The 13,252-nt window shown below is 46.1% G+C and overlaps 1 protein-coding gene across 2 annotated transcripts in view; it reads right to left on the bottom strand.

The window, feature by feature from the left end:
- Positions 1-13,252, bottom strand: part of foxp4 (forkhead box P4) — a 177,656-nt gene that overhangs the window by 10,129 nt on the left and 154,275 nt on the right. For both annotated transcript variants that reach the window (XM_072666560.1, XM_072666561.1), the window contains exons 12-16: positions 11,482-11,683; positions 11,200-11,276; positions 10,764-10,865; positions 5,916-6,037; positions 1,604-1,670 (exon numbers count right to left, since the gene is read on the bottom strand). In XM_072666560.1, coding sequence (XP_072522661.1) covers positions 1,604-1,670; positions 5,916-6,037; positions 10,764-10,865; positions 11,200-11,276; positions 11,482-11,683 — 570 coding nt within the window. The remainder of the gene's footprint in view (positions 1-1,603; positions 1,671-5,915; positions 6,038-10,763; positions 10,866-11,199; positions 11,277-11,481; positions 11,684-13,252) is intronic.

Raw genomic sequence — 13,252 nt, 5'->3', positions numbered from 1 at the left:
TAGTGGTTCTCCATCACTGTGTTCATCATTAGAACATCTCCAAAGTTCTCCTCTCTCATGGAGTCTAGTATTATTTAGAGTTCTCCTCAGATCAACACCTGGTTTGGTGGTAAATCAGGGCTTAATGATGGTAAATCAGGTGAGCTGCTGCTGCTGCTGCTGCTGATGATGATGATGATGGAGTTGAACACATCCTCCACGCTGTGCTGGCTGGACTGGGGGGCGTCCAGGAGAACCCTGGAGGAACCGAGCTCTGTTCTTCAGACTAGCTCATCGACAAGATCTCACTACTTTCTTTCTTCAGAATGAGAAGCTCTTGTTTCTCCTTTTACTGGATTTATGTTCACCTGCTTTATTTGTTCTGATGAGATCTGGAGCTTCTACTGTAAAACTCTCTCACTGCTGAGAGACGGGGGGTAGGGTGATGGGATTAGGGGCCTAAAACCCCTGTAATCAGGCTTTACCACACAAATGCACAGAAATTGGTCTAAAAGTCTCATTTTTATGACAAATCTGATTTTGTAAATAATTCAGCTACTGTTAGTGTTTAATAAAATTAAAAATAATAATAAATAAAAATGAATAAATGTTTAATAAAATTCAAAATGAATTATTTTCTATGCTAAAGAGCTGCAGTGTGTTTCGTCTGACCACAGTGTGTATATATGTGTGTGTGTGTGTGTGTGTGTGCTCTTTTGTTAAAGCTTTGTTTATGTGTGGCCTTTTCAGGATGAGCGGTCCCATTTCCATAGTGATGGCCCGCAGGGTCAGTGAGGGACAAACTGGGCCAAGACGATGTGCGCATGTGTGTGTGTGTGTGTGTGTGTGTGCTGGCCTGTGATTAGCTGGGCTGTTTGTTTGTCAGGCGCTGACATGGCTTGTCCTGTGAGGAGACGGATGGGCACAGAGCTGACAGAGAGTGAGCGAGTGAGACACACACACACACACACACACACACACACACACACACACACAGAGAGAGCGAGACCGACCTCCTAGATCCATCTCTGTTCCATCACAGTGTGTGGGAAAAATATACACAGACAGATAGATGCGTGCAGACACACACACTTACTCACACACACACACACAGTTCTCAGACGCAGATGCATCCCTCGGCTAGTAAGAAGCACACAGGAACACACACTCCTTCACACTCCATCTGCACTTAGAGCTTTCATGTACACACACCTCAGAGGCAACGCCGCGCACCGGAATCAGCGGCGTGACACAGTGGCTTTCAAATGGATTTTCTAGGACAGACACTAATTTTATGCTGTGACCTTAATTGACAAATACTTGATGCTATAAATCACGGCGGGCTGGCTGAGAGAGAGAGCGCAAGAGTGTGTGTGTGTGTGTGTGTGTGTGTGTGTGGGTAGGAGGGAAGAGGAGGTTTGGGAGAATGTGCTAATTAGTGGAGGAAATTGATATCAGTGCCCTTGTGCGCTTGATCTGGCCCGCGCCTGAGAGTGTGTGTGTGTGTGTGGGTGGGTGGAGGGAGTGAAGCTTGGATATATATGTATATATATATGTACATATATGTATGTATATATAAATGCATAAATATATACACACACAGTAGAGACACACACACACTCACCTGATAGCTGGCGTTCAGGGAGCCAAAGCCCAATCCAGAGATCATGTTCTTCACCAGAGTGGGACTTCTGCAGAAGAGAGAGAGAAAGAGAGAGAGAGAGAGAGAGAGAGAGATTGGGAGAGAGATATAGAATGAGTATTAGAGACAGGACAGTTCCAGGGCACTCAATATACACCGTCATGCTTTTCAGAGCCAAACAAATGTCAACTTTACAGGAGAAGGAAAAAACCTTCTCAATTTTCAATAGAAGTCAATGGGAACATATTTTACTCCAAGTCATTTTGGAGCATTTCTATTGGTCCATTCATCCTGGAATATGGGCACGATGTAAAGATCACCAGCCCGATTGGAACTGTGTCAAAAAGTGAAAAACGATCAGCCATAACATTAGGACCACCTGCCTAGTGGACCTAGTATTGAGTAGAGTCCCCCATGTGCCACCACAGCAGATCTGACCATTCGAGTCCTGGACTCCACAAGACCTCTGAAGGCGTCCTGTGGTATCTGGAGCACCAACACTAACATTAGCAGCAGATTATTGAAGTCCTAAAAGTTGTGAGGTGGGCGGGCCTCCATCAGCATCAATGAGCCTTGGGCGCCCATGATCCTGTATCCAGCTTAGGGGTTGTCCTTCCTTGGAGCACTTTTGGTAAGTAGGTCCTGACCCCTGCCTACTGGGAAACCCCAACGAGACCTGCCTGATGTTTTAGAGATGTTCTGACCCAGTTGTAGAGAACGTCACAGTTTGGTTCTTGACCCATTTTCCAAGAACTGCCTCGTCACTGGCTGCCTAATATGTGGATCCACCTGTTGACAGGAGCCACTGTCTTACCCTTCACCTGTCAGTGGTGCTAATGTTATGGCTGATTTGGTGTAGGCTGGGATTCAGTGCATAGCAAATTCCAATCCTGTAATATTACTCTACCACTGTTCTGTATCTGCCAGCTTGTCCACAAATGCACGAGTAAAATGTGTCTTTTAGTGGTGGCTGAAAGAGCAAATTACAGTTCCTGACTGTAGGGGGAGCCCAAGAGCAAGAAAGGCCAGCTATTGCATAATGCTGCTTTAAAGTACAAAAACAGGGTAAATTAATGTATTTAGGATAAATCTTAAAAGCACATTAAGCTAGAAACCTGTTTCCTCATAACTCCACATCATTGATGTCACACAAAAATGTAATTAATTAATTCATTACTTAATTAAAATTGTTTGGATTTTTTTGACGATTTTTAGTTTTTGACAGAATGTGAATCTCGCAGGTGCTTTTCATATTGTGTCCGACTTTTATGATGAATAGACCAATAGAAATGCTCTAAATGACTTAATAATATATTTCCCATAGACTTCCATTGAAAGAGAAGCAGGTTTTTACCTTCGCCTGTAAAGTTGCCATTTTAGAGATACAAGGTTTCACAACCTGACGATATGAAGGTTAGATTTTAGCACGAGTTAGGATGTGATGTGTGTAACTGATCCTCGTAAAATGAATCAATTAATAAAAAAGATAATTGCTTAACGAGCTGACACCCAATCAGCTACCTGTTATTTGTTTGTTTATTCTTTGACTTTGAGGAACTCAGGACAGCATCTCACGACATCATTTTCCCGCAATAACGATAATAACGCACTGTCAGCTTGCTCGCCGTTACCGTGGAAGAATGCAAGTCAAGCAGAACCGAAAGCTACAAGTGACAAAAGGCAGAGGCCTTGAATTACGCAGGCTTTCCGAGCACCAGCAAGCATTTCAATACCGTGTGTGTGTGCATCCGTGCAGACACCCAAAAACATGAATACACAAAGCGAGCTAGTCCACAGTTATTCATTCTGACAAAGTGTATTGTTGTGTATAAACACACACACACACACACACACACACAGGCACGGGGTGTGTGCTGCAGGCAGAAATGTGGTGCGCAGGCCGTCGGCAGGGTAATTTGCTGTCGTCTCCCTGGCAGGCCTTGAGAAAGCGTCTAACATCTGTTTGCACAAATGCGAGCCGGCGCGCTTCTCTGCCGTGCATCTGCTCGCCTTGTACACTAAACACTAAAGACACCGAGGGGAAACACACACATACACACATACACACACACACACACACACGCAGACATACACAGCCTCACAGCACAAAAGAGACCTTTGTGCTTTTTCACCACGGAGGCAGCAATAGGGTAATGATGGTTAGCCCATTAGGGTAATCGCACACGCCAATAACGATTACCTCCACGCTTACAGGCAGGACCCACCGGCCTGCAACACAACTACAGGTCCACATGCTGGACTGCGCTGCCAGACCAAACCAATCTATTTACCGCTCAACCAGGGATCCGTGGCTCTATTGTAGGCAGCTGGCTTATAACACCTTTAATAAAGGCTGAAGGGAGAGAATAACACCTTTAACCCTTGCAGAAGCTGCAAGTGACGGTCAGCGACATCAAAAGCATGGAGCTCTTTAATATTCGTTATTTCTCGTTTGCAGCTCGGTGCAGATTCTACACTTATCCAATCAAATATACACTATAAATGTATTTCACTATAAATGAAATATAAATATTTCATTTATTAGCTATTAACTTTTTATGTTTTTTTTGCACAATCCTACACATTACAAAAAGACCAGCTAAAAGAACAGCTAATGAACAGCTGAAGAACAGCTAAAAGAAAACATCTTGGAAAGGAGGAGGTTCCTCTATACAAAATTCAAACACTGTGACTCCGTTGTTATTAGCTCTTAGTTAAAGGTTATTAATTCCTTTTATTCGTATGTAATGACATATTTATAATACAATTTACCAACTATTTTTAAATTAGATAATTTCCTTATTTTTTTCTCTGTCCTTCATGAATAAATACATAAATAAATGAAAGACTGATAACTTTAATCCATTTAAAATCATAATAAAACATCACCTCTCGTTAAAGCTGATGTTTTATTACGATTTTAAATGGATTAAAGTTATCATTCTTATCATTATTTATGTATGTATTTATACACTGCAGTACATAGAGAAAAGGAAATAAAATAATTAATAAAAAATACTAAGTTGGACGTGTAAACTGTATTATAAATATAAATAATATAATAATTACATACAAATAAATGGAAACAATAACCTGTAACTAAGGTATAATAACGACTGAAGGAGTCACAGTGTTATTTTGTATAGAGGAACCTCCTCCTTTCCAAGATGTTTTCTTTTAGCTGTTCTTCAGCTGTTCATTAGCTGTTCTTTTAGCTGGTCTTTTTGTAACGTGTAGGATTGGGGAAAAAAAATATATATATATATTTTGTGAAGATTAACTAACAGTTAACTAATGACACTAAAACTGAAACATAAACTGAATATGGATGTATTTGATTGCATACTTAAAATGTTTATATTTAATAAAAAAAAAGTTAATAGCTAATAAATGAAATAAAACCCTGTAACTGTGGGTTAATTGCGTCTGAAAGGGCTGCAGTGTATAGGCGAACTACCTGTGTAGCAGGATGTCGCACGGATTAGATTTCAAAAGGCTGGCATCACGCCACTGTGGCATTGATATTAAACATCAAAGGCAATTTGTTTGTTATATTTATTATTTCCCATTTGTAGCTCAGTGTGGATTTGACACTTTTCCAATCAATAACATTGCAGTAAAGTAAGTGATTTTTTATTAGGATTTAAAACTCATTAAAAATTGTGTATTTTCTTATTTTTATATTTAAATTATAACTATATTTAAGTTGGACGTGTTGCCTGCTGACGATGCATACACACATAATAGAAATGTAATTGACTGCATACTTAAATATGTAATTACATAAGTACATCTGATCAGTACCAATAAATGAAATGACCAGCGTTAAGCTCAGGGTCATCCATGGCTGAAAGCGCTATAGTGTAGTGTAGTGTAGTGTACAGGTGAACCACCTACTTTACAGGATGTTGCACTGATTGGATTTCAAAGGACTGGCATTAAGCCACTGTGGCACTGATACCTGGCATCATGCCATCATGCCCACGGCATTCCAGTGACATCAGCCAGACACATGCAATCTGAACTCTGCTTAAGCCAGGAATAGGGAAGCTGGATGATGTCCTGCTTCTGTACCCCATCTACACCCAGTTTACCCACCTTTACCAAAAATCTGTGCGGATCGGTTTATTATTATTATTTTTTTAAATATTTAAAATATTTTAGATATTTATCTACTCAGTAAATGGATGAAGCAAATCCGTCACGCCAGCCTCAGGCTGAAGGGCCTGCTTGGACAGCACTGGATCTCTATCTGGCTGTAGGCTGCTACAGAAAGGGTGAGGGGTCTACCTACCCGGTCATCTTTGGTGGTCTCCTCTTTTGGTATTCCACTTCATCCACAGTCCAAACGGCACCCTTGACATTCTCCACTCGCACAAAGCACTTGTGGAGGCTCAGGTTATGGCGCACAGCATTCTGGGTAGAGAGAGAAAAATGAATTAGAAAAAAAAAAAACTATTTCAATACATTTGATGTTAAAGAACGAGGGGAAGCAAGGGCGAGCGAGGTAGAGCAGAAGATGAGAGAGTGGGAGAGAGAGAGCGAGAGAGAGAGAGAGAGAGAGAGAGAGAATGGCACAATTAAGAGCTGGTCACATGACATTGCTAGAAATGCAATTACAGTAGGGTCTCATATAAACAGTCTTTAATAATAGCATAAATCTTCTACCTGCTTTCTAATTAAAAGCCTGGATGTGACGATAAGCACGAAAAAAAGAGAAAAGGCTGCATAGCGGAGTTCAGAGAGGGATGTGTGGGTTGAGTTTATCTCCCCATCTCATATTCCTCCCTGCATACACACACCCACGTGATTACACACACACACACACTTACGCCTTCCACCACCACACACACACACGACACCAATTAAGTGCACATTCCACCAAGGGGTAGTGACACTGGGGTGCCACGCCATCACAACAGTAGGAGGTGAGAAAATAATAAAAAAGCTCTCTATGTTCTACGCTAAAAATAAAATAAAAAGATGCGCCGGCCTCCCCCACCAGTGAGCCCCCCTCGCCCCCCCCCTCGCCCTGCCCCCCATTTTTTATTTTTTTATTTTAAATTTCACTAATCAGCCACTATCTAGAATAACACCCCCAAGGGAAGCCCCTTCCTTTTCATCTGCTATTTGTAGTTTGTTCATGCCCAATTTCATTACCAATTTTAATTCGTGTATAATTAAATCCTGTGTATTTTTTCTGACACGTTTTTTTTTTTTTTTTTTTTTTTTTTTTACTCTCCCCCCCTCCTAATCCATGAGGGAGGGACTGCTGCTGATGCCGGAATCACTCCTAACCGTAATTACAAGTGCCATAATCAGACGAGGCCTCCCTCCTTTGAATAAATTTCCCCCATGCAGGAGCGATGATGCTTAGTTTTGCAAATTAGTATGACCCCAATTTCAGCCTGCCACCTCGCCAATTTTATTTGCATTCCCATCCGTGATGAAAGACTAATTCTCCCAGTTAAAACATTAGCAGCAATTTAAAGGGGGTCAGCCTTGGCAGACATAAACAAAATGCCTCGCTGGCTGTGTCTGTGAGAGTGCTAGTGTGTGTGTGTGTGTGTGTGGAGCGAGATGACGGGGTGGGTGCTCTGGAGAGGGGCAGAGATATTAGAAAAGATGGAACTCGTGACGTGTGTGTCAAACGGGTCTTGCCTGCTCGAGTGGCGGTGCCCACACACGCACACAAAAGGGGGCCGGCCGCCATTTTAGCGGCATGGCTATCCGTCTTCCTGCGGCCGCACTAACGAACCTGCGGCGGAGGAGCTAAAGCACAGCCATTTTAAACACTGCTCAGACACTGAGCTAAACGCCGGCCATCCATTAAACACTCCAGAACACAAGTCGCTGTAATGGGCTTAAATACGCAATAGCTTAGCGCGAAGACACGAGGCTAAGCACTCATCTTCAGCACAACAGCCATTAAATTACACATGGCTCAGCGCTAAAGCAAGGCGCCGACGCCGGCTAAATACTGATGAAAACACTCCAGAGGCAGCAGTCGCAACAGCAGGATTAAGCACCGCCGAGCAGAGTTTAGGATAACGCTGGATGCTTCATAGCTAAGGCATATCTCTCGCATATGTGCTGGGTCTTAGCCTTGTAGTCTAGACTCGCTCATTTGATCTAGGCTCGGACACACACACGGCTCTAAAACCAACTCTTTAGAGCAGGGGTGAGCAATTCTGGGCCTGGAAGGCCGGATATTCCTGCACAGCTGATCCAGCTCACCTGCTTACAGCTTTTTAGGAACTCTAGGAATGGCTGAACGTTGTTCCTTAATAGCATGGCTTGGAAGAACCCTTTCTTGGCACCTTTATTTATTTAATACGAGGCCGTATGTCTCGTATTCGGCCAGAGCATCATTTCGTTCCACGGTGGGCTTGAATATGGATGGCTTGACAACATGGGTTGTCTTCTTAACTCTCTTGACACCTATCAGTCTCAGCATCTGCTGGTCCCTGCTCGCTAGCACAGCCATCATTTACTACACTATAAAACTGGGCTCGACTCGACAGAGTCGACCAAAGCTGAACCGCAGGCCTGGAAAAATGACTGTCAACCGGCATCACACAGCCCTCCGCGAGCAAGCGCGCTGCAGGAGCGTATGCTCCAGTAAAGGAGCATTAAGATAAATGGTGGTGGATTGTGGTTCCAGGCTGTGTCCGTCTTCTGCCTAAGAGACAGCCTCCGACTGATCAATGACTTCCCTCTGCTCTCTAGCTCTGACTTTCGATGAAATATGGATGGCCATTAAGAGCGCCGGAGAACATAGATCGCCATTTCTATATTTAATACCGGGGCCAAACGACTGGCAGGAGGGAGGGCGAGCCAGCGAGAGGGAGCGGTGGTGGTGGAGGAGGAGGAGGAGGAGGTTGAGGAGGAGACGGAGAAAGTGAGGATAGAGCCATTAATTGTTAAATTTCATAAAAGTGAAATGAGTTGTTAAAGATATTCCTGCCACCTTCTCTCTCTTCATCTCCTCCATCTTTAACCTCGCCGCACTGCTTTCGGGTATTAAAGTGTGGTGAGGTCACTGGCTCACACCTTCTCGCTCTCTCTCTCTCTTGCGACCTCTCTCTCTCTTAAAGCTCAGGCAAATTAGCGCAAAGGCCAAGCCTGGCTGGACTACGCTGGACTCAGCTCCACTCCAGGAGGCACCTGAGACACTTGGCTAAGGAGGCATGAGGATCTGGGGGACAGTGAGTGTGTGTGAGCTGAGAGTAGGGCTCTCTGGAGTGTTTTAATGACTAGTCGAGGTCGAGAGAGCTCTGGGATGGTGCATGCGAGGGGTTATAGAGGCAGAGTACACCTCTAATGACCTCTAATGGCCGCACTGACTGCACCGAACTAAACCACAAGTCCAGGGCTTTTAGTGGCTTCTATAGTGGAGCGAGGCTGGGGGGGTGGTAATGACCACCCATTCAAAAGTTTGGAATCAAACAGCTAAGGCCTGTCCCAGTTCCTTTGTCATCGGCGGCTCCAGAACATCTGCAAGAGCATCAATGATGCACCAATGGCTTACTAATATGAGAGTGAATGTACAGTTAGGAATTGTTGAGAGAGAGAGAGAGACGAAGCAGGAGGAGGCAAACGAGTTTCCCCTTGCTTGGCAGTATCAGCTCCCCCACACTGCGGGTGCTGCGGTGGCCGAACAGCATGAGCTTGAAGCAGCCAACCGGACATTAAAGCCCAGAAGTAAACACACGCAGGTGGGAGTCTGGTGGGCTGGTCAGCAGGGGCAGGACGAGCAGAGCTCCGTGACTAGACGAGGGCCGGGTTCCTAGGGGAAACATCCCGCTGAGCGAGGCGGGCTGGAGGTGGGCCTGAGATGCAGAGCTGAGATAGAGCGGGGCAGTGGAGCAGCAGGGCGCAGCCTAATCAAGCAGGCCAAATTAAAGGAGCAGATAAGGGGAGCGCGGCATTGCACCACTACGTGCCTGTGGTCTGATAAAACAAAGCCACAGAGCATGAGCGTGAGTGTGTGTGTGTGTGTACATAGCCAGCGGCAGCAGCTTGACTCCGTAAGAGAGAGGTTCACGCATAATCGTAGAGGAATATATAATAGAATATTCAAGAAACTTGGGAAAGTGTTAGATATGGCTGAGTATCGGTTCTTCTCCCGTACTTTGATGGTTCTCAAAACTGGGTTCTCAGACACACTGGGGATATTTCACAAACCAGGGATTATCAGAAACGCCAGCCTGAATAGAAGCCCCATTAAAACCCAATGAGAAGCCAATATTCAGAAGGCCCAATGTCCAGAGAACGTCCAGAAAACGTCCAGAGAACCAGCTATAACAGCAACACCTGCTCAAACTGCTTGAGTTGGAGCTCGAGAACCCCTCAAATGAGCAGTCCACTGCTGCTCCAGAGAAAAAGGATCGCCCCAGCCCTTCCTCATCACGTCTGCTGGCCAGAACGTCTCCAGATCCACCGTTCCACCAGTCGGTTCCTCTCTTTATCTCTCTCTCCACTACCAAACACCAGACTGCCAGCCTGGCAGAACCTCCCGCAGCGTTCTCTCCCACAGTCACACAAGAGACAATGGAGAGGGCAAATCGGGACGCTGTTAGAGAGGGTGATACAGGGAATGGAAAAAGAAAAGGGGGGCCTGAGCGGCTGGGGGGTGGCTGGGGGTCACGCCCTGGCTGGCCGGGAGAGCGCCGGCATCATTAATTACGGCTGCGTGTTATCAGAGCATTCTGCTGGACCGTATTGTGGCTGGACCTGCAGTGGCCCTTGGAACCGGGGCAGAATTTACTGCTGTTTGCATCAGGCAGAACAATGGGCTGACTCACTGTGTCTGCGTTTTACCCACAGTGGGGCGGCGTGGCGGAGGGAGATGCTGAGCCTCACAGCAGACTCGAACTCGTGAAGTGAGAACCAAGAACCGAGGAAAACATTAAAACGGAGGTCTGAGAGGAAGGGGTCTGTGGGGAGGGGGCGTTTTCCTGCCTAATCTCTCTCTATGGGACGCATCGGTATGGTAGAGCATTAGCCCACCATTGGCTTCTAGTGTGAATTGGGAGTCTTGGGTCGAGAGGTTCTGTCCTCGGGCACAAGTTATGCTGTTTATAATATTATAATATTATTAAATTATTCTTTTCTCATGATACAATGATGACGTGCTTACCTTCCATGTGGCCGTATTTCTCCTGAAATAGGCGAACATTCGCGTAAACCAATTGTAGATTTCGTTGAGAGTCAACTGTCGGTCAGGGGATTCCAGGATGGCCTAGAGAGAAAGAGAGAGAGAGAGTGTGTGTGTGTGGGGGGTGATTTTAAATGGCTGCTATTAGAGGCACATTAGCTGATGAGCCATCTGCGGGCAGTGTGCTGTGACTGGAGGTGCATTTCAGCATGGCCGACACTCAGGAGCGCTCAGGAGTCGCCATAAATCCTCAGTTATGAACACACTTATACACACACTCACGTACACACACACACACACACACACACTTAGACAGAGCTCAGCTGCAGAACAGTGCCAGCACACAACACGCAAGATCCTAGTCAAACAAGCTGGTGTCTCTGTCTCTCACACATAAGCACAGAGGGAGGGGACTTACATGCCGTATAAGGGAGGCGTATGTAAACGGGGGTCTGACATCAGCATTTTTGTAGAATTCACAATTCTGTGCGAGCTCTGCAAACACACAAAACAAGCCTCAATTAAAAACAATTAAAAGGGCTTAAACTGCAGCTTTACTACTGTTATTATGAGAGTGAGGAACTGGAGTGAGGAGAGTGATGAGAGGGAGGGCCCGGAGGAGCGTGGGCCACTTATATGAGGGGATTAACCCATTTCAGTGTTGGAAGAGTGCACAGGTAAATATTTTGGGGGGGCTGACCCGATGCGATGGGGGTGCAGAACTTGTCGGAGTTGCGTCGGCGGATGGGTCCCACCCCGTGCAGGCTGGAGGAGCTGATGACAGAGGGGCCCTGCCTCAGGGGAGTGATGGGGGCTGCCGCTGAGGTGGGGGGGTGAGGTAAACCCTCTGGGAAACCCTCACTGTCCCGCTTCAAGAGAGATCCGCTGGAGGCCAGATTCAGCTTTAGACAGAGACAGAGAGAGAGAGAGAGAGAGAATTAAGATACATCATTGTAATTCTGTACTGCCAATACAAAAGGACTGGAGCAGATACATCGGTGAACATCAGTGAACCTATTGGCATTGGGCCTAACGCCAGGCGCGGGCTAGTAAAGGGGTATAAAGCTCCCCCCAGCATTGAGCTGTGGTGCAGTGGAACTGAACTGTGCTCTCTGGAATGATGCTGGTGCTCCATTCAATACTTTCGGGATGAGGTTGGGCGATGATCAATGATCTAACATCCTGACCTTGCTCTGGTGACCGAATGCAATCAAATCCTCACAGCAATGTTCCTAGTAAAATCTAGTGGTAAGCCTTATTCCTGAGACAGTTACTCCAACAAAAGCAGGATAAATTCTCAAGGAATGCGCAGGTGTCCCAAAACTTTTGTCAAAATAATGGATCTTCAAAGGTGCTTAATCATTTGAATTAAATCAGCCGATCAAAAGGATAATAATTGCTTATTTCTTATTCTTCCATATATCAACACTTGCGAAAGCGGGGATTGCAGCTGGAGGCCCGACTGAGCGAGGGAAGTTTATTTGATCCCACTCTGCTCTGCGTTTCATCGCGGCTGTGATTCTAAGGCCGCGTCCTCATCCGCGCTGTACAGTAATCTGCAGCCTGCTCATTACAGCGTTAGGGGGAGCGTAATCGCTGTCAATTTGCTATCGCTCCCATGCTGAGAGGAGCGCGATCTGTGCCAGGACGGGCTGGCACGCCGACTTCATTACCAGAGACGATCCCACTCAGCCGTCGGAATTCAAACAAAGCCCCCCGCGCCTCTTTGACACACACACTCGCGCGCGTACACAAAAAGCTCCTTAGCGCTGTATAGGCTGCAATTAGAGTCATGCAAAAACAAAACAATACAAAGGAGGAGGGGGCGAAAGAACACAATCTGGCAACAAACAGCATGTGCCAAAGCCGGCTGCGGTTACCCGCCCTCTCGGGAGCCTTTCGCCGTCGCCCAATTAGCTTTAGCGGGCACGCCGAGCGAAAGAGAGAAAGGTGCTGGGAACCCCCCACCCCCCCGCCCCAATAATACCCTTACCCCTTTAGCCGCTGAGGGAGGCTTTTCCAGGGCTGCTTGTTTTGCTCTAATTAAAACCATCATGAGCACGTGCAAACGGAGGAGGGGGGAGCGGGAGGGCGGGAGGACGGCATGGCGGTGGGTTTGAAGCTAATATAGCGAATTAAACAGAGTCGGCCCCCCGTCTCCCCTCCTCATCGCCAGAGGAGCCAACCTGGCCCATCTCCAGTAATTAGGGGGCAAAATTGTTTAACAGGTACTTAATTAACGCTGGAGCCGTGCCAGCTTGCTACAGTGCCCGCCGAACAGCCAGGATTGAAGGCGGACTCTAAGCTCCGCCTACTGGTGACGGTCAGCACCTCTTTGCCTTTTTCCTTCTATATCTCTCTCCCTTTCTCCTCCAATATCTCTCTCCCTTTCTCCTTCTATATCTCTCTCCCTTTCTCCTCCAATATCTCTCTCCCTTTCTCCTTCTATATCTCTCTCCCTTTCTCTCTCT

This window comes from Salminus brasiliensis, chromosome 21, assembly GCF_030463535.1.
Source record: "Salminus brasiliensis chromosome 21, fSalBra1.hap2, whole genome shotgun sequence".
Taxonomy (NCBI): domain Eukaryota; kingdom Metazoa; phylum Chordata; class Actinopteri; order Characiformes; family Bryconidae; genus Salminus; species Salminus brasiliensis.
This window is presented reverse-complemented; position numbering and strand designations above follow the sequence as displayed.